General features: G+C 43.4%; 2 protein-coding genes across 4 annotated transcripts in view; one reads left to right on the top strand and one right to left on the bottom strand.

Annotated features, from left to right (window-relative positions):
- Positions 1-25103, top strand: part of LOC105671755 (uncharacterized) — a 139632-nt gene that overhangs the window by 38971 nt on the left and 75558 nt on the right. For both annotated transcript variants that reach the window (XM_067353018.1, XM_067353017.1), the window contains exon 4: positions 16177-16220. In XM_067353018.1, the coding sequence (XP_067209119.1) occupies positions 16177-16220 (44 nt within the window). The remainder of the gene's footprint in view (positions 1-16176; positions 16221-25103) is intronic.
- The window catches only part of Tdg (Thymine DNA glycosylase), a 109328-nt gene that overhangs the window by 29921 nt on the left and 54304 nt on the right, over positions 1-25103 (bottom strand). Inside the window, exons 2-6 of one of the 2 annotated variants that reach the window (XM_067353019.1) lie at positions 15945-16015; positions 12499-12716; positions 7269-7579; positions 5753-5894; positions 70-139 (exon numbers count right to left, since the gene is read on the bottom strand). In XM_067353019.1, coding sequence (XP_067209120.1) covers positions 70-139; positions 5753-5894; positions 7269-7579; positions 12499-12716; positions 15945-16015 — 812 coding nt within the window. Of the gene's footprint in view, positions 1-69; positions 140-5752; positions 5895-7268; positions 7580-11282; positions 11714-12498; positions 12717-15944; positions 16016-25103 lie in introns of those variants that run through there. The other variant, XM_067353020.1, reaches the window with a different exon arrangement.

Here is a 25103-nt window from a genome sequence, read left to right as displayed (position 1 = left end):
TGATTTAATGTGACTTTTGATCGACGAAGGAATATTAGAAGAATAAAATATGGAAAGAATAAAACTTACAGAAATGATTCCCAGGTCCAGCGTAGTGATGCCCCTTGTAAGCCGCGAATAGTCCAGGATTGATACCGATCTGTAAAATAAAACAAACGACTCGTTAGAATCTTCAAGGTGCATTTTGTGTCTGCTACATCCTATTATTATAATATCATCTGAGAAATATTATTCGAATATACATATATATCGTAAACACGTTTGTGTGAAGCATTAATTCAGCGTTATAGCGGACACAATTAATTCAGCGTTAATTTAATTAGCCACGCTAGTGATACAAAAGCGAACGGGTGTTCTTAAGTCGCTTTCGCCGACGTTGCTGCGTTTGTTCTCCTTTGAAAACTTCTCGACCCTCCTCTCCGCCCCGCGTCCGTCTCCTCGAAATTATTACTGAGGCTTATTTCCAACTTATTTCCGCACTGCGAAACGGCAAAATTATTGTCTCTCCCGCATCCTTGAGTTTCCGCCGAGAGTTTTTTAGACGAGGAAAAACGCCCGGAGAGACATACCGTTCGCGTCACGCGTCGTTGTCGATGTAATTAATTTCGCTTTCGACCGATTGTCAAAGCTAAGTCGAGACTTCAAAGAAAAACACTCGCTTTATCGACGTTTTTCTTCGTTTAACGCGCGCGATAAAAGGGGCGCGGGAAATCGGAATCGCTTGTAAACCTGTGTACTGTTAATTGAAGCAGATTGTGGCGCAATTAACTATGCATGTGCGCGGAATATAATGAAAACTAATGGCAAATTATGTTGATGGCTTGAATTTGACGAGGTGACTTTAATGACCAAGAGTTTACGGAGTGCCGAAATGTTTCTTGGTGGAGCTTGCGCTTGATTATAATTACAAATTGAAAAAAAAAAAAATGTATAACGAAATGTAGCGTATATTATGGAAATATAGTTTGAATACCTGCCATATGCATAATGTTTAATTTAGCTCCAAAAGCTTCCTAAAAAGGCACCCTCGACGAGAAATTGCATGTATCCATATTATATGCGACAAAATTAATTTCGTTATTATGACTATGAGGACAATGTATACTTCAATGGACCATTTTTAATCTGCAAAATGCAAAATTTCGCTGTCCGACCAAAGCTTGTTTGAATGTTTCAGCCTATTACTTGATACCCATTTAACGTTGGAATTATGAAAAATATTACATGACATATTTATTAGGTGTAATTAAATTAATAACTCCACTTCCGCTCTATTCGTCGATGAAGACGAAAATTTTGGAGAAATATTTTTCGTTTCTCGCGCAATTCTACTTGAAGAGCTCACTTCCATCGTCACGTACTCCCAATACTTTTTCCAATTTTACTCGATTTCCTATGAATGTAACCGCATCAGCAGATTGCATTGGAACAATGAATTCTTTCCCGAAACTGAAAATGGGGTAATTGAAACCCTCGCGTAAATGGAACAAACGCGATGATTTTCCGATGATGAAATTAACAGTTTTTATTTTGGAACAATTTTCTGCGTTAAATGAATACACTTCTCTTTTTAATGATTTTGTAATAACTGTAATATCGTCATTGGAAAATTATTGCCTCATTTGCTCAATTACTCTATTGCAATTTATGAAACAATTTTAATTAATTTACGCTGGATTCAATATGCTTAATCAGTTTCTTTCTCGGAGGGACTTTTTTTTCGTGCGGGCTAATTGTTGACGAAAACGGCACATTAATTAAGTCTAATCGCGCGCACGCGACAGTACTGTTGCGCTTCCGCGTTGGCGTCGGTTGTATCGCGAGGGGAGGAATAAAGGGAGGATCGATTTCTTTTCGCGTAGGACTTCACGTGCGCGCTTCTTACTCGCGATTATGCAACGGTGCGGCGAACGGTTGGAGGAGGAGGCGGCAGAGGAGGAGGCGCAGGTGCGGCGTTGGTACCTGTTGCACAACCGCATTATCTTCGCTCCTCGCTCCGCCGGTTAGGTAATTAATAACGACAAAGTCCAAGGATGTACGTGATGCGCGCGGCCGCGCGCGAGCGCCATTAGACGCGCATCTCGCGCGCTATTAAGGCCTTCTTCTCTCTCCTCCTCCCGCCTCCTGCCTCTCAGGCAGGATGCGCTCCCGCGCTCTCTCGGCTCGCAACTGACCTTTTCGCAAGTGCAAGGTGCGCGCGAAGGGGGATGCACCGCCGCCGGGGGAATCTCGTGTCGTAACTTATCGACGTTTATCTCGCGCCACGACGACGCGACGCGCGTTCTCGCGTCCCGTCGCCGGTAAATAGAGATTAACATTCACCGCACAACGGCGCACGGCCGTATACTCCTCGGGATAATTGCATGACAAAGTGCACGTCCGCTGGACTCGCGCCGTGTGCGTGGCGTGCACGCGCGTATGTGTGCGTACCATTAAGAACCGCGGCGCGTACGCGAGAAAGGATCGGCGGCTGATTAGTTTAGAATTCTTTGGCCGCTCTATTCTCGCCTCTGTTTAGCGCTGTATTTAAGTGTGCGGCCCCCGGGGATGTTATTATGAATCGTGCCTTGTGAAACAACGCGCTTGTTAAGGCAGTTAAATGAAGATCGGATGAATATTTGCGAGAATTTCTCAACTCTAAACTAGCAGCTTGGAAACAGACAAGTTTCTTTTTTTTTTTTCGCGGCGCGTGGATTTGTCGTTGAAAAGCAATTAAATGAATACCTTATAACAAATAAATTAATATCTAATGCTGAATAACAAAATAATTTGCATATTAATAACTCATCAATAATACAGTGAAGGGGAAACGGATTATTAATTTACACAAATTTACATTGGAACCTACTTTCTCTTAGAGAATCGGAGAAGCAAACACTTTTCTGGCTGTTTTTCGTGACCTTTCGCGCCAAGTCGAGGCCTGTCTGAAGCGCCGCACGTAGAACGCGTGCTTCACGCGCCTACCGAGGAATCTCCGCGTATCTCTGCGATTCGGATAATGCATTTCTCGATCGCACCTTCGATTCCGATAAGCGGCCGTGAACGAGAGAGAGAGAGAGAGAGAGAAAGAGAGAGGAAGGGAGAGGGAGAGAGGAAGAGAGAGAGAGAGAGAGAGGGAGAGAGAAGGCAATGACACGACGTATATCGCGTCGTCAAAATCGCGTTATATTGTTAGTCGCGTACGAGCGAATCCTCCTCCTGCCGCGCACCCCCACACCACCCTGTGTATGTGTGTCCCGCGTCCTCGTCCCCCGCAGTTCGCCGTCGACATAAAGTACGTATCGCATTAGCGCGTTAACGCCAATGCGTTAGCCGCTCGGCCGGCGCCGAATGGCGGCCGGGATAAACGAGGATAAAATGACGGGCGGGGGTGGCCACGAGGTGGTGGTCGGACGTGAGGAAGGGTGTGGAATTGTCACCGATTGAAAACAACGCGCGTCGCTCACGTAGGAACGGGAGGGGGGGGGGAGCGGGGGCGGGAAGCGCGGACGGACAGAATTGCGGGGGGGCGAGTGAGCAAGCAGGGGGGGGGGGAGAGGAAGTGCCTGGACGCGCCGGGGGTGCATCAGGGGGTGCATTCTATGGGGAGCAGCGAACAGTGTCCCGCTGCGTTCGATTACAACGTCGGGCGTAATAACCGAATTGCCCACGGCCCGTTAAAGCGTTTACACCGCTTGACGGATGATCGACCACGGTGACAACTCGTTTCGGGTAATATATGAATATGGACCGTGGAAGCGCGCGTTAACAGACTTCCCTCCGATGAATATGGCCGACGGCGTTCGTGCCTTATTTCGCGATAAATAACGCGCGGCGCGAGACCGAGACTTTCTCGCGGCGGGAAGAAAGTGGGAGCGATTTTCCGCGCGCCAGATTGATGTGCACGCTGAATTCGCGCGCGCCCGTGACAAAGTCGAGTCGGCGCGAGAAATCCGCAGCGCGTTCTAGGGACATTTCGAACCCACCCGCTCGATTTTATAATATTAGAACTTGCTCGCGTGTGACGTGACACGTAGATACGTTCTTCATTATGAAAATTTCGTTTGCGCGTTAAATTAATTGATGAATTATCTCAACAATGCGCATTTGATCAGCATTGACACGACACAATTGGCGCGCGCGCGCGCGCGCGTTGCCGAAAATAAGATAATCGCATTATCTTAAAGCGAACCGAGGTGGGACATGAATCAAATTTCGCGGGATTATTTTCACGCGATTAAAACACCGAAATCGTCACAAGCCTCTCGGTTCCGTCATTTAAGTCACCCCAATTTTGATAACGACGGCCGCATATCGGATTATAACAATCACTCGTAATGACCGTGATGCTCACCCGTTAAACTGTTTATACCCGTTTACACCGGTATCGGGTGATCGATCAACGCACGGCGGGTCGTCGCGTTTGTAACGAGAACGTAATTCCCATTCTCTCGCTTGCATTCAATAAAGATCATGCTAACGCGCGGTGACGAAAATGTCATGCACGTACGACAGAAACGGACGAAATTGTTTTCGGATTCCAGCCGATGTCAGTGTCGACTCTTTATGTACTGCACAAGTCTCCGGCTGATTGACGGACATTTCGACTCATTATTTATCCCGGCGATATTTTTCGTTTAACGTGATTCCCGCCCAATTTCATTCCCGAAAAATATTTTTTGCATTTGTGTCGTTAGACCCTCAACAGTTAACTCGTTGTTAGCTTCAGTAATGTCGATTAAGTTTAATCTCTAATTAGTTCCAGTCTTCTTCCGAGTTCTACTTGTGCAAAAAGACGAGGAGTCAATTAAGGTTTAAGTTAACGGAACGTCGACGAAACTGGTCCACATGGTCGACTAGTTTTTCCTTTCTCTCTCTCTCTCTTTCTCTCTCTCTCTCTCTCTCTCTCTCTCGTTTTCTCGTTTTCTCGTCTCACGTAACGCAACGACCGGCGTTTCGCGTGATAACCGAATCGCGTATGGATCATTAAAGCGATTAGGCCGGCTGCTGCGGAGGCGGTGACTGCCATTTGTCGTTGCCGCGTGCAGAGAATCCGCGGATTTTCGCGCGGCGGTGACTCCAAGATGGATTCTCTCGCCGGCCGAAGCCGAGCCGGCGCCGCGTCCCGTTGCGCCGCACGCGCGTGTCCGATTAATTGCCGTCATTCGATCAAGAACGACATCGCCGGCGCATTGGTAATGCGGCATTACAAATGACACGCACGGCCGCGATACACCGGGCTATAAATTACGCGCCGCACGCGCATATACGGCGCGCCAGCCAGCGGAGATGTGTGCGCCGATGAAATTGATGTTTTTATTGTTGTTGTTAGTGTTGCGACGCGATTAATGAATTATCGTACCATTCAGCGAGTGGAGAGCCGCGGAATTGAAATGTCGCCTACGCGCGAGTCGATCGAGCGAGTAAATCTCGTTTATTTATGGTGTAGTGCACTCCGCGGCGACTTCAGATAATTTAATTTATCGACACCGGATGATCTGTTTTGAGCGCTCTATCGCGTGCATTCCGCGCATATGATTATCGCTGTCTATCTAAAGTATCTTTAACGCAAACTTATTAGCCGCGCTTATACCGTATATAAAGCGTCCGGGAAGTTTACACGAGTCGATGCGATGACGCAATGTTGATTTATGATAAGTGAGCGAAAATACAACCAAGATCAACTTGATGTCTTATTTACTCGCGGCTAACACAGGTACGTCGCATATATGCGAATATCTACACACATACACATAAGACACATAAGACTTACTATAATAATGTCAAGGTTATTGGTGAGATGATCCGGCAGGACACGCTTGCTCACTTCCTCTTCCGGCATACCATCGAACCTGTCGTGCTTCTTCCTCTCTTTGTACGTCTTAGCGCGTTTCTTGGCCTCCGCGAGCTCAGCTCTGGAAGAAAAAGAAGAGGCGACACAGACGCCCTTAATAATACGCTGGATTTCTTTATGCCGCGTCATACGATTCAGCGAAAGGCGCGCAACTATTTCTCCCGATCGGCAGGGGACGCGGACTTTCCGCGTCGCGCTTTTTGCCGCGCGGACTCTTGGACATTGCGTCTCGGTTCGTGATACTGTGACACAATGTTACGTTTTGTATCGGACAGGGGCGTTGTAAGTCGCGCCGTCGTGAATACGCGCAAATAATACACGGATGAATAAGTTTGGATCTCGCGAGATAAGACGTGACTGTAAATGCAACTTGCGCTTCTCGCGTCTTTCTAAACGAGAAATAATGAAATAGCACAAAGCCAATCTTTGAAACGCGATGGATACTGAAAGCATATTTTAGTGCGAATTTAGTTATTGTGACGAGTCGCAAAAATTAATGCAATTCTTCGGCAACGAAACGTAGATTGGCTGCATTAAATAACGTATTTGTGCACACTGCTCTCCCCGTAAATATCACACGAGCGGTGCAGTTTTATAAAGAAAAATACTGACGGAGAAATTAAAATTGATATATCAGCCGTATAGTGGCCCTTGTTGAATCTGTATATTTAATAAACGGACACACCCACACACACATACACCGATATAAGATGCGTCAGAAAGGCGGGCAATACCCTTTCAACGTCTTGAATTAGCGTTTTAACGAGTCCGATATCTCGTGACGTATCTCCGTAACGGCGGCGCGAATCGCTGATCGTGTTACGTTCCTAATATGTGGAACTATTTTTAAGTTTTCGGCTGGCTTCACAAAAATAAGCGTAACTGAAGATTCTATCGGATCAACAACATGATGCCCGGTCAGACGGACATTGTTAGCGGAGCGGGTATTTTTAACCGTAGCTGCATGCAAATATATAACTAACTCCGGTTATATCGAGTCGCGGCCTCATGGCCGGTCCCATGATCTTTTTCAGCTTCGTTTCTCTTTGGGATTATTAGCGTATTTGTTAACAGTAATAATAACAATAATAACAATCTCCAACGTAAACAGCAAATTCCGAATTAAAGATACAGAATGCTATTCCAAATATGAAAGCGATTTTAAGGCGGTAAATTAACTTTGATCGCGTCGTTTCGCAAACTCCGATATCTCGCAATGGGCTTGGAAATAATTCCTTCGATTCCTTTAATTACAGTTGTTTTTGGGCATCAAGTTAGAAAAAAATATGCAATATGTATATAATTTTCGCAAAAAGATGCGAGATATCAGGCTGCACTTCGAATTATGAAATTAGAGTTCTCGGCTCGCGGTAATGGAGATTTTCCGGCGCATTCAGGCGCCACGCCGGTAATTGATTATATATGCGACTCTTACTCCTCGGGGGTGAGTATCATCTCCGACTTTTTTTTGCGGCCTCGCTTCTTCGGCTGATGCGCCAGCTGGGGATTGACGCTCGCGGCGCCGTTCATCACGAGATTCATCTGATGATGTTGCGGCCCGGGCAGCGCCCCGGGCGGCGTCGACGTGGGTGTACCCAGCCCAGGTTGGGCACCGCCCGGACACGTCATGTTCTCGGGATTGCCGCCGCCGCCGCCTGGACTGCTCGCCGTCCTCATGCCGCCCATCGACATCTCCTCGTCCACGAACGAGTACGGGTCCACCGGCGTCTCGCATTTTATCGCGACCTGGAAAAGAGCGAACGGGCGAACGTTGAGAGATCGTGGTTATCACTTTATCACTTTCGACGCTGTCATACTCGCCGGAATGACGCAAGAAGTTCGGAATTCTCGCATCGGAATGTTATCGTGTAGGAAGAACGCGTTTGTTGTGTGTGTGTGTGTGTGTGTGTGTGTGTGGGTGGGTGGGTGTGTGGGTGGGTGTGTGTGTGTGTGTGTAGGGATAAGGAAAGGAGAGATAGGAAAACTAGAGAAACTGTTCGATATTATGACTGTTTTTATTCCCTCATTTTCCCTGTTCGTAGTCAAACAATACTTTTGCGGAACTGAAATTCGCGCGACGTAATCTATAATAAAAGGTTATACGTGAGGATGCAATTTGGCGAATGTTTCGCGATAAATTCCCGTGCGTCGTTTAAGGGCAGACGCATTACCGTATTTACTGACCGAATTTCTCGCGTTTGAATAATACATGCAGGCGAAGGAAAGGAAAATGTTGGCGCACCGCTCGCGGTGCGAATTGCCACGTGATATCTCGAATCGCGATGACGGCTGATGTGTCCCCGGTCTAATTCAATTCCACCTCGGGAATTATACCGCGGAATTTTTCGTCGCGTTCGCAGGTTTCCGCCGCGGCCGGTTGTGGAAAAATTAAATTTCACCTCGGCACGTACAATCCCGACGTAAAACATGCACCGACGATCACGGGACACGTACAGTGGCGATCATAAAACGTATGTATCCCGACCGGCACTGTATGTACGCGTGACGATGCCTTGGGGGAAAATAGTAATAGCGCAATTGCCGCACGGACCGAAAATACGCGGCCACGTACAACGTATCAGCCGTACGCGGTTGTAAAATGCACAGCTGTGTCTCTTTTTTGCAAATTGCACGGGGTGACGCGACCACCGTTCTTCTCCTGTTGCACTTTTCGCATTCGTCCGCGTTTTACATTAGCCAAAATCAACAGAGGTCTGAGCGATACCCCCCCGTCCCCCTTTTGCGTGTAGCGCTAACGAGAAATCATAACAGTCGGGCTTCATAAGCTAATTGCTTTTAAAGAGCAATGCTCTTTTGACAAGCTAGAAAGAATCGGACATCTAATGGAATGCGAGACACGTTACCGATTGTGACACACGATGCGAAAGTTTAATGTGTCAAATTATTCGGAAATTTCTTTATATCGATTTTATATCGAAACTCCTTCCGACGATATTAGCGAGACTGTATTAGATAATCAACACCGACGGGTATCTGAGTGACATTTTCCTGACTCTTCTGTGTCTTTCGCTCAAAAATCCAATATCGCGGGCTAAAATAAATGCCTGATGAAATCAGAAATTATTGAACAGACCGTTATTGCATTCTGAAGGCTGTCAATAATGCGATAATTTGGCATATCGACACATTCGCATATTCAGCACTCTTAATTTTAAATCAATCTCAAAATCGTCCGTTGAATTCAGCAATACGAAATATATCGCGTGAGACGCGTCTATTTACCGAATTTGTTTTCGAAAATTCGCTCAAGAAAGGCGAGACGGTTTTGCGACGAAGGTAATGTACATCAGCGAAAGAGCCTCGCGCCGCTTTTTCGGCGCCCGCGAAAATGTCGGAATAAGAGATAACGTGAATCTGACGGTGAGCGCGGGTTGCCGAGGATTTTTTATCGCGACATAAACATTCTCTCGTTTGCAGTTTTCGACCCGGCCCTCTCCGACTATGCTCTTTCCAGGCGGAGAGGCCTGCGCTCTTGACCCCGTGATAACCCCGTGAAATCGAGGTCGAAATCCCGCAAAAGATAAGAGCCACTGACTGGTAGTTTACCGATAACGCGTTGTCCCTACCACTCGTCCTTTTTCACAGGGCTCCCAGCTTCACTCGAAGGTCGCCGACAATATTGCGCGCGATAAGAACGTACGCGCATGCACCGTTATTGTTATTATTTGCAAGCAAAAAGACCGCAGTGAGTATCGTGCGGATGCAGCGCAGTCGCGGAGGAACGATTTGTTTTATCCGGCGATATTAGAGTACAATATTTGCGTTATAAACAGGTAAATAGAAAATCTTTATTGCGAGCCGTTGGTTGCGCAAAGAAACGCTTGTTTATCGATTTCAAGAGCCATTAATCTATATGTCTCGAAAATATCCATTACTGAGATAATAACGTTTCGCTATAAGCTGTTTGTTACTTTGCCTCTTTTTTTCATATATTTTTTCTGTACACAATGTTTTCTTTATTTGATACAGAAGCGTAACGATTAAATTACATTCTGAAGAAATCGATTAAATATAAGTAGATTGGAAATTTCACACACACTTTATTGATCAAGGTGGCAATCTTCATGCTCGATAAAGCTAAAACAACAGGAATATTTTGATTATTGATTTTTCTCCGCGGAGTTCGGTGTAATTTATCTATGAGGATTACACAATTTTCGCGAGAGTGGCGTATCTCTTTCAGCCATTCATCCCTTCAATTATCTCGAGAGGAAAAAAAAAGTCATCCGTAACTTAAACGGCCGGCTCGTTTACGTAGAAACAATCGGACGTCGGGATCTAGAGAAGGGTTAAGTAAAATAATGTGAAGCGCGCGGGATCTCGAGAAAAGAGAAACGCGATAATGTAGTCGGCGGGGAGGGACGCGAGCTCGATAAATCCGGGACGTGTTCACGGTTAACAATTCGATCAACGGAAATTCGCTCCGCTCGTCGGCTGTTCGTTCGTTAAAATGAGGAGCCGGCGAAATCGCGATCGACCGGGTCGGTCGTCACGTCACGAGATAATTTTCGAGAAAAAGACTATCGATCCTGACAGCGGATAACAACTTTGCGGATAATGGCAATTTAATATCGGATGAAATTTCTGTAATTCGCGCGCGATAGCGCCGATAGCCAGATTGGAGAGCTACGCAACCTGCAATTAATTCATGAGCGGAAAATGCGCGTTCTGATTGAAGTCGCTGAAAATTACCGCCGTCAAAATATTCATCCGAATCGCGCACGCAAAAGCTTTTATTTCGCCAGTTGTTGTAAAGTGAAAAAGCCGGACGCCGTTTGAAAGATGCAATAGTTTCCTCTCTTTATAACTGTTTCGTTACACATAGACTATTTTATTCTTCTTCATGTTGCAAATATAAATAAATATCACACACAATTATTGTACTCGCTATTATACTCGCTAAAAAAATTTCAATTTATATATTATTTTCTTTTTATTACGAATCCGGTTATCAATGTAACGGTTAAAAAGAAAAGCTTTTTTCATCGAATCACGCGTAATATTAATATTATGGAATTGCTGTTTTTACCTCTTTTATACGAGCTTTTTACATATTTTGCACAAAAATTCTGAATCGCACCAATTAAAATTACACAAGACATAAGTGGCCGTAGAAACACCGCGTGTTTAGAGATAATCCGTGCGTAAAGCAAAAAATAAGTAACACCGCGACTTTCATTGCACCGCGACAGAAGTAATGTTGCGTAAGTAGATCGTAAAACTAACATGAAAATGCAAATCGCCGTACACGGCGTTGCGAAAACTCCGTGGTGATTGCGCGCGTCTTTATTACAATTTATTGCTCATAAGTTTGATTGCGAGGTGCTAGATATGCCGATACGGTGGTTCCTAATGAGAACTGCCTGTGCTTTTTATTACCTAATAATTTTGACGTTTTACGCGCGACGTTTTTTCTTTCTGTACATACAATCAAATTTCCATGTTTTTTCTTCTGATTTTCCATTTCTTTCTTTATTTCCCCTGTTGCGCTGTCTTATCACTATTCTTCACACATCTCTCTAACCACCGTGACAACATTAGAGAAAACGAGTGAAATCCACAAATTATTATGCAATAAATTTTAATATTAATAGATAATATCTGACAAGAAATTAACGTGATTTCTATGGTAACGAATCAATATTGCGTTGTATGATATCTTTTGTTTTTTACTTTTTCATATAAGTAGTTAACTCGTATAGTTAGACAAATGTTGGAAAATGGTTCAAGAGAGAAAGCGAGGAAAAACGAAAAGATTATAATTGTACGAAAATTGTAATGTAGTAGATATTATAATTGTGTATGGTGTGTATGTTAAAATGCATGTATAATATATATCATCTTTCACTTGGTTTTTTTTTTCAATTAAACGTTACATAAAAGTGAGAAAAAAAATAGAAAATTAGAAATTAAAATGCAGAGGTTTTACTGTAATAAGCATACATATTCTCGCGCTTCGACCCTCAATCGCGAAGTCTCACTATTTTTTATATCGATATTCGTAACTTGATTGGCACGAACGGCTTTCTTTGATCTACACATTTTAATCGCGCTCAAAGTTTGTTACAACTACTACATACATATTACATGAACGTTTATTTATTACAGAAGATTTAGCCGCTTAATAAATGTTTGGCTTTCTTCTTACAGGCACAAAATAAATTACCGAATACGAATATGCGTGAATATTAATTTTAGATCATTGGGCAGCGCAAATTAGACAAAATTCTGACGTAAGATCGATTGAGAATACGTCACACAGCTATTACACGCAATCTCGTGGCATAATTACAACAATCACATGCACATATATCAGCAACACAATTCCGCAAACATAGCATTATTCCCGACATTTAAACGTTGCAGCCAACTCAAAGCATTTCAGTTATATTCGTCGGAGCATTATAGCTCGGTTTAAAGAAAGATTTATCCTCCTTCAGTACTTTCTGGTAATTTCTTCGTAATTCCGGCTTTTTTTTCAAGATACCAAACGCGGTAATAAAATCGCTAGTCGCTGCGGACCGGTCGCTGCGGACCGGTCGCTGCGGGATACGTAAATAGCTCGGGGGTGAAACTGAGGGTGGAGAAGAGCACGGGAAACGATCGGGGATGGGAGTCGGGAGGGCAGAATATGAAAAACTCACCTGTCCGAGGGTGGAGGCGGTCGAGCCCGGCTGCTGGGGTTGATGCGCTGTCGCCGATATCGGCGTGAGGGGCGTGTGCGGCGTGTGCGGTGTGTGCGGCGTGTGTGGTGTCAGCGGCGTGTGATACTGCTGACTGCTGTCACCGCCGGTGCTCCTCATCTCGAGGTCCGGACTCGTCTCGTAACCGTCGTCCCTCGCCTCTTGCTTCACCATCACCCCTGCACAGAGACAAGGACAGGGCCGACGCCCTTTAGATTTTCGGCGCGCTTATCCTCGCTCGCTCGCTCGCTCGCATACCGTCGCCCACGATAGCGCCAAGTTATTTCTCGAGTTTCTCGGGCGTCGTAAAGCGAAAAATTTTCGCGCGACAATGTGCTGCATTATTGCGGAAATTAACCCTCTAAACGCCGCGCGCGACAATAATTTCCCCGTCCCGACTTCGTCTCATAAAGAGTTGAGGAAAAAAATGTGGAGTAAGTTGAAAGTCGTGAACCTTGCGAGCGAAGTTATTTATTAGCGTTCCTGAAGAATATCCGTCAAATCTCGTCGTATATTATTTATATCAATATTGTGTTTTGCATAGTGATAAATTGAGAAACAAGACATTTCTTTCGCCTAATTTTAGCTCGCCGGCGCAACGCAGACGTCGGACTCCCGTAGCACACCGCTCGTTAATCATTCTCCCCCCAAGTTTCTTCTATTTTCCTCTCGTGTACGTACACGTTAACTAGCTCGAATTATCGTGCTATTAATTCGCGCAGGAACTCCTGTCACTCATCTCGTCTCATCTTGCACTGCGCGATACTTGTTCCGTGAGTGACTCATCGAGAGTGCCGTCCAACTCTAATCCCGGCAGCTACAGGTAAACACGGAGTAGACATAGTTGCCGGACGATTTACCGGAATCAAACTGCATTTCCGAACTTTCGATATTTGTTCGCAAACTTTTTCGAGTGATCGAATTTATCTTTTCTACGGCTTTCAAATCGGGGGAAAGCTCAGGAAGTTGTAACTTTCTCCTACGGCTTCCTGCAGAGATGAAATTTACCGTCATGTATCGGCGATAAAAAATAATTCGCGGAAAGATTGCGCGAAATAACTTTTTACACGCTCCAAATAAAGTTTCCAAAGCATTTTAAACGTTTTTCATTGGCCGTAGAAAGTTTTGCTTCTACATCGGAACTGATTTAACTACGTGTTAACGCAAGTTTCGCTGAATCTCTTGGCGTACGAACGCGTGAATATTTATCGAATGCAGAAATAAGTATTCTGTTTTGTAATTAATTATGAGAAGCAGTCGGTATTAAAGAGTGAAATGTCATATTAAAGACATCGTCAAACGATCGAATAATATACGACGGTCGTAAAGCTCGAAGTAGCGCCGATAATTTGATGGGGAATAAAATAAACGAGGCATTTAAGTGATTTAAGAGATTATTGTATAATCCACGGGTTCGGGCCGCGCGCGTGCACGCGCGCGCGCGTAAGCAACCTTTCGCTCTGTTTAGTATCACCCCGAACAAGTTTTATTGCCGGCGGTATCGTCGATGGTAATTTAATAGCTGAGAAGCACCAAGAGAGAAACGAGTTAATCGCTCGTCAGAAGATTTACCGGTTAGCCGTTGAAAGCCCCGGGTAAACGGCAAATACACATTAAAACCCGGTCCCGCACTCGCGGATACACGCGGGTCGCGCTGTCCGACGACGCGTAGAATTGTTCAATTGACCCAGAGAAAAATATTCCGCGGATTGATGACTGACAGCCCGGTGAGACGCGGCGTGTTTGTAATTGGCCTCGGATTTTGCGCGCGTATATTTCGGCGCGATTGTCGTGCGTCCGCCGCACACACGCTCGCATCGCGGCGATGCCGTGTGCGCCGCGGTCTCGCTCTATCGGGAAATATTTTTTTACAATTTTGCGCCAATTGCCGGCGGTATCGACCCCGGCCTCACGATGGAACACAAACGTCGTTCGCCTCCTCGTGGTTTCGCGCTCGCGGATTCGGCCTTCCTTCACAGGTGATCGTGAAATTACATCGTAACGCTGATTGTTACGGTGCGATGCACGCTCGCAGTTTCGTCGTCCCGTGACGAGATTTGCGGCGAAAATTAACATTTAATAGCGATATTAATCTGCAAAGACGAACAACGGCATGTAACACATAACTCACAATTATATTGAGTTATGTCGTTCAAAGCGCGAATATTTTGTCGACGTAAAATCACAGTTTTATCTATTTTCTTGCTTATATTGCACTTCTATTTTTTTAAAGTAAAACCCGCTCGCAAGGTTTGCTCCACATATTGTTGACTGAAAAATACAATCTTCGTATTCGATAACCAAAGATCCAATTCTCGTATACTTCCCATTTAACGCAGACTTCGGGGGGAAAAAAAACAGCTCACGATTTCTGTACTATTGTGCATGGCAAGCACGCGTCACAAAAGGATTGCGACACAGAAAGGCGCGTGGTACTTGCGAGAATTTCATTATAATGAAAATTAATTTCGTAATAAGCTCGCGTTGAAATGAAGCTTTTTCATCGATTGCGCGTTCCGCGCAATTTCCGGGCACGCGCGCGCGCGCGCCGATCCTTTTTCGTTGTGAAATTCCATGCGAATCTGTTTAATGGCTTGCTCGCAATCGCGAATAAACGCGGGGACGAGCTTTTTGCAGCATGCATATATGCACGCGCGTATCGTAATACGTACATATGCGTCGCGGCGACCGCACACGTTCGTCGCACGCGCGCGCATACGCTTCCCTCCGCGGCGCGTTTGTCACACACAGCGCAGCGAAAAATATAAAATTAATATTGTATCTGATCCACGCACGGGTCTCTCTCTCTCTCTCTCTCCCCCCCTTCCTCTCTCTTGCGGGTACCTTTTGCCGCGATAATCGCGCGATATTGAATCGTCATGAGGCGGATAATTTTTTCCCGTGCGCGAGAGACCGCCGGCCGCCGCGCGGCCCCGGCTAAAATACCAGAGTCAATATTTTCAAATATCCGCCGACGTTTGATATTTGCAAATTATATACCGTACGAGAGCCGCTGCTGTACACGCGCGTTACGAGTGTTCACGCGAGCGAGAGAACGGTAGTGGCGGCTTGCGTACGATCGGCTCGCCGAGCGCGAACGCGCGCAGTTTATAAAAGAGAATTCAGCCAATAAATTTAATGCAACGCTAATTTAATCGGAAGAAAATTTTGCCCGGGAAATTTTTTCGGACCCCCTCCGTCCTCCCCCCTGCTAATTAATGAGCGCCGGCATGCCGCTCCTCTCGCGAGTCCGCTTTTATTGCGAGTCGCGCGGACGGCTTTATTCCAGCCGGCGGTCGTAGTAATTAAATACAGCGCGCGAACATTGCGTTCGCATTGAATTAGTGGAATTGTTTTCGAATTTTTGTGCCGCGAAACACGACGATAACCACGAGTCCTGTTCTCACCTTGAGAACTCGCGCAGCTCATCGTCGTCGTGCCGTTTGGTCCTCCGTTCTGCACCGGTGACGGATATGACCTGAAAGCAAAAATAACAAAACATTTGTTATGCAATCTTTTAAGATGTCCGTCTAGACGGGAAAACGCTAATTAATGCTCGCCGTTGTTTAATAATTGGAATTGTAAAAATACAGCGAGTGCTGTCATCGTACTTATATATGAATTATTTTTGGTTTTCAGATGCGAGTGCTTCGGGGCGCCAGCGCGGAACTATGCAGCAACAGGTAATACTCTGTTCGATTCTCTATTTAATAATAAGTTATCTTTTAAGATTTAACGATTTGATCGAATGTATATCGAGCCGTGTAGTTAAAACCGGTGCGCAGCGTGGTAACAGGATTACCGTAATTTCCGCGTATAGCTATTTAATCAATCTTAGCCGTGTGTGCATATAATTTCGTAAATTTAACTTCTCGTTAAAACGACCGATCAATAATCTAGGAGCTAATTACGTATTATTTCAATATCCTTTTGTCAAGCGTTTTTCCAACATAATTTAACGTTTTATCGAATTTTCCTTTGATATCGAAAATATCGAATATTACATTTGACAAACCTGTTACGAAAGCGGTACTTAATTTAATTAATTTTCAAATTAGCTGTAATGTTCTTTTAGTTAGCTCATCCCTGTCACATTTAAAAGGCACGGGAACCCGGAAACAGTTTTTCTCTAATTAAAATTTCCGTAATGTGATTGTCCTTTATCAAGATAGTTTCTTGCGTATGTTTTCATTTACGAGAAAGAGAGAAAGAAAGCAAAGAGAAAGCAAAAAAAAAAAAAAGAGGGATTGTTTAAATCTCTTTTACTCTACGTTTACGCTTACACGACGATTTCGGATTGTGTCGCATTATTTTTTATACATTAACTTTTTTGGGCGGGAAGAAGATGGGAGCTATCGCGTAAATACCGCGCTGCCGTATTCTCTCGTTTCCCAAAGTTAGTAGACAAGACAAGTGAATGAAGACTCCGCAAGTTTTATAAGTTTTAGTTCATGTGACGTAACATGGCGCCCCAACTTTACTCCGAGTTTTTCCTTTCATTTCATTAAAACTTGGCGAGACAGAGGAGTGCCGCGCAAGTTGGTTAAAAAGCGTTGCCGCGACGGCGGTTATCGAAGAGCAATTATTATTGTGTATGCTAAAAAAAAATCTAGAGGAAGCGCGATAAGACGTACAACATAATGGCCTCTAATTTACGTCCAATTACACGACGTATCGATCTCGATTACGTCACGAACGAATAATAAAGATTCGCATTAACAATTTAAATACGATGGCGATGCGAAGATAAGAGTTGCTGTACGACTTTATTTAATGATGCAACGTATCGCTTTATTTTATTCAAAATTTTATTATTATTAAAATATTGTTATATTTTTTGATAAAGAAAAGGGAAGAAAGTAAATTTCGGAAAATTAATATTGACACTAATAAACCCAAAGTGCAGAGATGGGCAATTTGCGTTTATCAGAGCGAAATGTCGATTTTTCGAAATTTATCTCTCCCAATGTACACGCGGACCACTCAATTAGAGATTATTCGAAGGAAAAAAGGAATGTTGATTCATAACGAGGGGCGAGAGGAACAGGGAGAGGCCCGTTCCATCTCGCGATGCGAACGCGCGCGCCATTTAATTGATTGTGTCCGGCCGCGGACGCGCGCGCGACAATTATGATCGCGTTCTCTCCATTTCGCCATTCCTCGGCCTTCTCAACTAATTATGAAGCACGATGCGCCGATGTACCGGTTGCCACGCGTCGAAATCGTTTCTCGCGGATTACAGATATTATCGGGCCGCGGCGCGATATTAAAGGCTGCACGAACAACATCGAGAACTTAATTGTCGCACGTAGACGCGTGAGCACGCGCATCGTTACGACTCTGCCGGGCATCGATACTTTGACGGTCAGGACTCGCCGGGAACGCGGTTGAACTTTAACTGTTATTAACCTTTCCGCCGCGGCACGTCGAGCTGTCTTTTCGAAATTGTCGGCAAATGAGACACGCTCCGCGATTTACGGCGCGTTTATTATTTTCGCGCAGATTAGCATAAAGTAACGACGTGATGCGTTGATTGATCGTTTCCTAAAGTTTTCTTTGTCGCACCGCAAAGGGTTCATTCAGAGTTTTACGACTTCTAGCTAAACGCATACGCGCATCTTTATCGTCGAAAGGATTAATAAATAGACATTATCAACGGCTACGGATGATTATGCAAAATCCTTTTTTATACTTTATACATAAGTGGTTAATAGACAATTTTTATAAGCGTCATCTACCATTTCTTAGAAGGCGAAAAAATGTCATGAATAAAATTAAATAACGACAATTACACCATTTAGAAAAAGATCCAGTAGCAAAAAATCATTTGTAATGCGCTTTTGCGAAGTGGGATGAAATGCCATTGAGATTATAAATAGCGAAGATTACGAAGCCGGCGTTGCGCATACGTATACATATAATTGTATAATTGTATCCTGAAAGTAACTAACCATTTTGTTTCCCGTATTGCAAAAGAGGATGTATCTCGTCGAGATCTGCACGATGTCTCGACGGAGCTAACGAGTTTCTTTATAATTACAATTATTATCGCGAAACATCTACAATATAAATAATTTCTTCGAACGTATCGAATATTACATTCGACAAGCTCGTAGAATTTCTCTACAATCAAAAACGCAGTCAAAATCCACGTGGCTATGTTTATTAAAAATCGATGGCGATTGGTAACGAAATGAAGTCGTAGAAAATCTAGGGCGATCGTAGGGAGGACTATAGGGGCATTCAATATCTCACGTTTCCTGTTCAAGCTTGTACGAATACAAACTCCATTTCAACCGGCTGCGGAATCGGCCAATTACGGTCTTTGACGTTATTGAGCCTCGCGCGCGCAGAACCGAAGTGCAGCTATGTCAGGATTATCTAATGAGGCGAGATTATCCTCCCGGGAAGTCGCAATTAGCGAATTAATTCGTCTTCGAATACAATCACGGACACGATCAGACTTCGCCTATACGCGTGGCTTCGTGAGAGTTCCGAGTTCGAGAAACATCACAGGTAGATTTACTTCCTTCAAACAAGATCGAAATAACTTTCGCGACTCGTTTCCATGGATTTTCCGTGTCATCTATTTAAAATCATAATTCATTTATCACCTATTTATAAGAGTCCATATAAAAACCTTCGAAAGAAAATCATTCTAAGTTTATCTCCTTTCTTTTTTTTTTTTTTTTTTTACTAACAGTAAAATATTCATCTTATAATGAAATTAAACAGCATCGAATCTCTACATGTACATTCAGGATTGAGGCAGTTACTCGCACGAGTGTAAAATGTACCTCAATCATTTAAGTTCGCCAAATTAATTGTTATTCTATTATTTTGTGTAAGAAAAGGAAATATGCATGTCATCATCCAGTATTTTTATTTAATATGTATTTCGATAAAAATTATAATTGAAGCGATGTCCAATGAACGATCTCTTAATTTAATATTTGAAAAAAAAAAAGTAAAAGTAGGCAAAAAAAATTCAGAGATTTATTTATTTATTTAAGAAAATTTCGTGGATGTTGTTTCGCTGGAAATAATATTCGTAAAAGTGTTTTTAAAATATATTTGTTTGAGGATTATAAATCGAACAAGTCGCTCTGTTACTGTTTGCATCGAAGGGTATACTCCGTTTCTTGGAAGGGACACGCTTTGCGAGATGACGGGCGTTCTCCCCCCCTCCTTTTTGTGCCTAATCTGTGTGCCTCAGTTATATTGGGTCAGCGCGGCGAGATGTGCTCTTTGTGTCTCGCGCATTCCTAATCGTTTCAAGGGAATTTTACGTTCGAACAAATATCAATAGCATCGAATTAAGTGACGGGCAATCGTCTCAATATATTAATTAATTTGTCGCGGTCATGATTAATGCCTTTTCGACGTTTGTGTAAGCAGCATCAAAGCTCATCGTTTTGTGTTTTGTCACGGAATTATGTTTTCCGATACGTATCTTTGCATTATTTGCTCAACGGACAATTATCGCGAATGCTATTTTAACATTAGAAGCATGGAGAAGCTTCGACGAAAACAGAAAGGGATTCATCAAGCATCGAATTCATTGAAACGAGTGAGATAGAAACTCGCTTGAGACAGAAACATCTGTCGTGAAATTAGGCATACACCAGCGCCAGAACGGTGCGTTGGGCGTCTCCGTTACCATCGATCATTTCGTGTTTCTCGCATCTTTTTATCCACCGAAAATCGTATTTCGTATGCAAACAAATGTCGGAAGTATCAACAATGAACTGTCGTCATTAAACTATCGTCTTAGTGCGTCTGTTAAGCTGCGAGACTGTGATTAACGCGTTTTTTTATTCATAAACGACATTGAAATAATCTATCTATTGAGTCGAAATTCATCGTTTCGCGTGCCACAGCGCGACTCCATTTGCTGAACTTTCGTTTTTCATACTCGCTCATCGGACGAGTATCATGATGTCATTCAAGATTAGGAGCATCAAGGAATATCTGCGGAAGCACTACAAAATTGCTATCACGGAGTCATCGAGATAGGCGACGCCGTTTGTTTGAGATATTGAAATATTCGTGATATCGTGAAATTTGGTGTGCACACATAACGTCAGAACTTTACTCCAAGTGTTCCCGAGTGTATTGCGGTTGAAATCGCGATCATTCCGTGTTTTTCGCGTGTTTTTACGCAATTTGTGCAAATACAAGTATCGGAAGTGAACGGACGATCATCTCTATGTGTCTGTTAAACCGAAAAATCGTGATAAACGCGTTTTTCGATTACGTTTGTAAGTCAACATAACCTGGCTGGCCGAATATCGAAACTCATCGCGTTCCGTCGCGGGACTTTATTTTCCGATACGCGTCTTTCGTGCATATTTCGCGCTATTTGCTTATCCGATGAACATCGCGCGTGCCATCCAGCGTCGAGGAACATCGCCGGATATCGAGGAATCACTACGATGATATTGAAGCAGATAACCCCGTTTGCCCGAGATATTGAGATAATCGCGTTCGCGTGATATACTTTTCAAATCTAGTTTAGATCGCGTACTCTGTCCCGTCCGCATCCTCGCGTCTTTTTATCCGTTGAAAGTAAATTTGGCGCACACACACGAGAGTCGGGAGTGCCGAATTAAACATCGGGCGAAACGCGAATGAATTAGTGGTCTAATAAACTGATAAAGTTGCAGCTTCGCAAAACGCAAGTGAGTTAATGAAATATATCACAGTGCGCGAGTACGCGGGTGATGAAAATGTTTTATAGCGGGGATAATTGTCTGCAGAGAAAGAACAATAAGGAGCAATGCGGTGTCCATAAACATAAAAGATATGTAACAGCAGCGCATCGGCCGGTGAGTTTACCATTTATTATACTCACACATATGATTGTTGTGCGATTTATTTGTCAATGTAAGACAATTATATCGAATATATCTTCACACTTCCTGATTCATAATTGAATCACATAATAATTATTTTGCCCTGATTATTTTTATGATCTAATTACTCAGTAATCGCGCTCAATAATTAACGACTAATTCGATTACATTTCACTTAATTATGACGCAGCCAATATATTCTTAGTGCGTTATTATAAATAAAACGTTCAGGTATAAAATACATCCTGTGCGAGTAATTGCGTTAAAAAAACATGCAAATGGCGTTGATGTCCAGCATAAATATATTGTTAAGTAACACGGTGAATTTATGGCATATCTGTCTGTATATGTATATATATTATATATATATATTTCATGGTAAAACGTTAAATCATTTCCGTTACACCCCAAGACCGTACAAATGGGGAATTGCGGGTGGCAAGGAGGTGGGGGAGGGAGGAGGGGGATGGGATGCGGATATAATAGTAATACGTTCGCAGTCATCGGATTGGTTTACTCATGGATGGAGTCTAAAAGCTCTGTCATCCGACACTGGGGAAAGTCATTCGATGAACCATTGACGTCGATCGGACGGTATAGGCTACAACAACGTGGTGCCTCGTTTCGCCGCGCAGATTGTTGTTGTCGTTTTCGCGTATCATGCGATACGTGTAATACTGCCGCCGCGCGGATTCAACGGCGGCGCAAATATTTTGCGCGAGACTAAACGTAAATATTGTGGCACGCGCGGACGATATTTAATATCGCGCGCTCGCGCGTGTGGCTCTTTTCCATTATTTCCGTCTATATATTAAAATCCCGGATGCACATTTTCGAAATCGCGGACAAAAACAGGGGCGCGAATCACGCGCCGCCGGCCGTGGATATATTTTACATATAGGTTTACATATATATTATATATATGTGTGTGTATGTATATACATATATATATGTATATACATATATGTATATCATATATATATATATTGCATGAACCATTTTAATTTCATACCTGTACATTCAATATGATTTTAGCGCCGCGAGCCGCCAAACCGGAGCTAATAGGCGAAAAAATGTTTTTGTTGTTGACGCATTAATATGGAAACGCGTTGCGTTTATCGGTGATATCAGTTAAATGCTATCATTCGAGAATATTTATCCTTTTGAGCATTTTTATCTCGCATCCTCGCCGATGTCGAACGATGTCGACGCGATTTATTTGCAATTATGTCTTTTAAACGCAGTTCCTGGACGCGAAATTTTGCAAAATTATAGCAGGATACGTTATAAAAAATTGACAGCTACAAAACCGAGGTGGAATAAATTTGTATTTATCGTTTCCCACGTCATCGACGCACGTGCCGCTCGCCGACGTATAATTTATAATCTCGTTATCCGTTTCTTATTCCCAGGCATGAATTAATATCGCATCTGCGAGTAATAGCCAGGCGGCCCGCGACGTAATTGGTAAAACACCGGGTACCGGTAAACGATTTCAACCCGTTTAATCATACGCTGCCTAGTCTCGAATGTGTCTTGCCTTGAATCGTGTGCGTGATGACGACGACGATGACGACAGCGGCAGCGATGGCGACGACGGCGCACATTCATGACTGCGAAATTGCGCGCGCGTTGCAGGAAGAAATGAAGAAGGAGGCAGTCCGACTTACGGCCGGGTCGGGCAATAATGTCAAGTCGCGGGGCCTAAATATCATAATTATCATAGCCCGAGAGAGGAAATCCACCGTTCGCCGCCGTGTCTTTACGCAGGTTTACCCACGGAGGCGGGAGGGGGGAGGAGAACTGGAGGGGGACAGGGGAGAAGAGGCAGGCCTTAAACCGTTCTACCGTGCAATTACAGTCCGCGCGCAATAGTCCGCTATTATCTAGAGACGAGTCTATCAATATTGCACGGCCGCGTCTGGATGAAATGTAAAAAGTTTCCCGCGCGCTCGCTTTCTTACCTTATACTCTACTGCCATCTTCGACGAGTGCGTATCTCAAAACCGGAGACACACAAGTCGCTCGCTCGATGACGCGCACAAAATTCTGCGACGGCGAATTCGCGTTCTCTCTCTTATTCTCTCGCTTTTTCTTCCTCTATCTTTCTCTCCGTATGTATTTTTAAAGAGTTTACGTCAAGGTTACGTGACTCAAGGTTGCGCTTCTTTTTTTTTTCTTTTTTTTTTTTTCACAAGCGGCACGATCGTGCGCTATAGTACGTTACAGCTGCGTAGAGTGCATTAAAGCAATTTGCAATACGTGGAACGGAAATAATGACGGATTTCGAAATTAATGCTGATGATGCGGACCATTCAGTCATTGTCATTTATCTTGTCTCCGGAGCGAAACGTGACGCTCGGCAAGATCTGTTTCACGCGGTGATTCATACGAACAGCTTCGCTCATCCGAAAGGCGTATATCTACAAATTAACTCGTTTATCAGCTCGTTATCTATCTGTGTCAAAGAAACCTTCGAATGCAACGCGTATGGCTCGCACGTGCTGATGTGCTTGTTTTCGTACAAGGTAAACCGAAGTAGAAATTAACGAATTCGAAATTAAATCAGCGCGAAATTTTATGCGGGTGAAATCGGGGACAAATACAAATTTTGAAATCATTAAATTGACAGTAATTTTTATATGCGGCGACCGTACGATTTCGATGACAATTTATTGCGGGCTTATCTCTCTGTTTATAAAATGTTAAATAAAATGTCAGTGTGATGATTAATTAATCTAGGAAATGTTGAATGAAACATTAATATAACGATCAATTAAAATTAGGGAAATTTATATTCGTAAAGTAAAAGTTGTGTTTTATAATTACAAAACGGATTTATGTTGCGGATTAATAATTATTCAATCGCTTATAAAAGTCGAATTTGTATCAATAAATGTCTTACACGCATAAGCATCTAAAAATTATACCATTGAGATACCATATATGTGTATATATGTTTAACATATTACATAAATTATCATGTATTTACGCGATTGGGTTTACGTGTCGTATCATGCGACACCCGGGGGGAATTGAAAGTTTAATTGTACAAGCCAACACGCAATATAATTTTCGCGAAGCACTTGCGATCAACAAGCAGGACAAACATGTCTTACAACTGCGAAAGACAGGGCGATGTGACAGAAAAAAGTGAGTGACGGCGAAATAGTTACGTAAAATGTTGCAGCTGGGAGTCTTTACGATTCGATAAAACGACCGAGGCGGATAAAGTTAGATTTATTTCCTTCCGTGAGTTGTCAGAATCATTCGTTGCACTCACTTCCATAACAAACATTTATCCGTTAACGGCCTCGTTAAAAAAAGAAGAGACAGTCGTGGAGCTTTTCTCCTTTTCTTTTTTTTTCGTTGCCATCATAAAGACAGTCTTCTGATTTATAAATTGCATTAAATTATGTCGCTATTTTTCTCGCGAAGAAAAAATCCACCGATAATATACAAACTCTCTCGCATTGCTTTTAAATGAATCATCTCGGAAGCATGGAAATATGTTTTGTAGTATTATTTTACCATTTTTCAATGTAGTTCTTTATATCTACATACAAGTAGTTGCCTTCAGAAGTATTCACTTAATATCGAGTCCGCAATATAACTCTACAGACATCATGGCTTACGTGGAAAATCTTTTTTCCACGTGAAGAAGAAATTTAAAAAAAAAAATACAGTTTACTGCGTGCACTACATTTATCG

The sequence above is a fragment of the Linepithema humile genome, chromosome 4, assembly GCF_040581485.1.
Source record: "Linepithema humile isolate Giens D197 chromosome 4, Lhum_UNIL_v1.0, whole genome shotgun sequence".
NCBI classification, from domain to species: domain Eukaryota; kingdom Metazoa; phylum Arthropoda; class Insecta; order Hymenoptera; family Formicidae; genus Linepithema; species Linepithema humile.
Note: the sequence above shows the minus strand (reverse complement) of the source record. Positions and strands in the feature narration are given on the sequence as shown.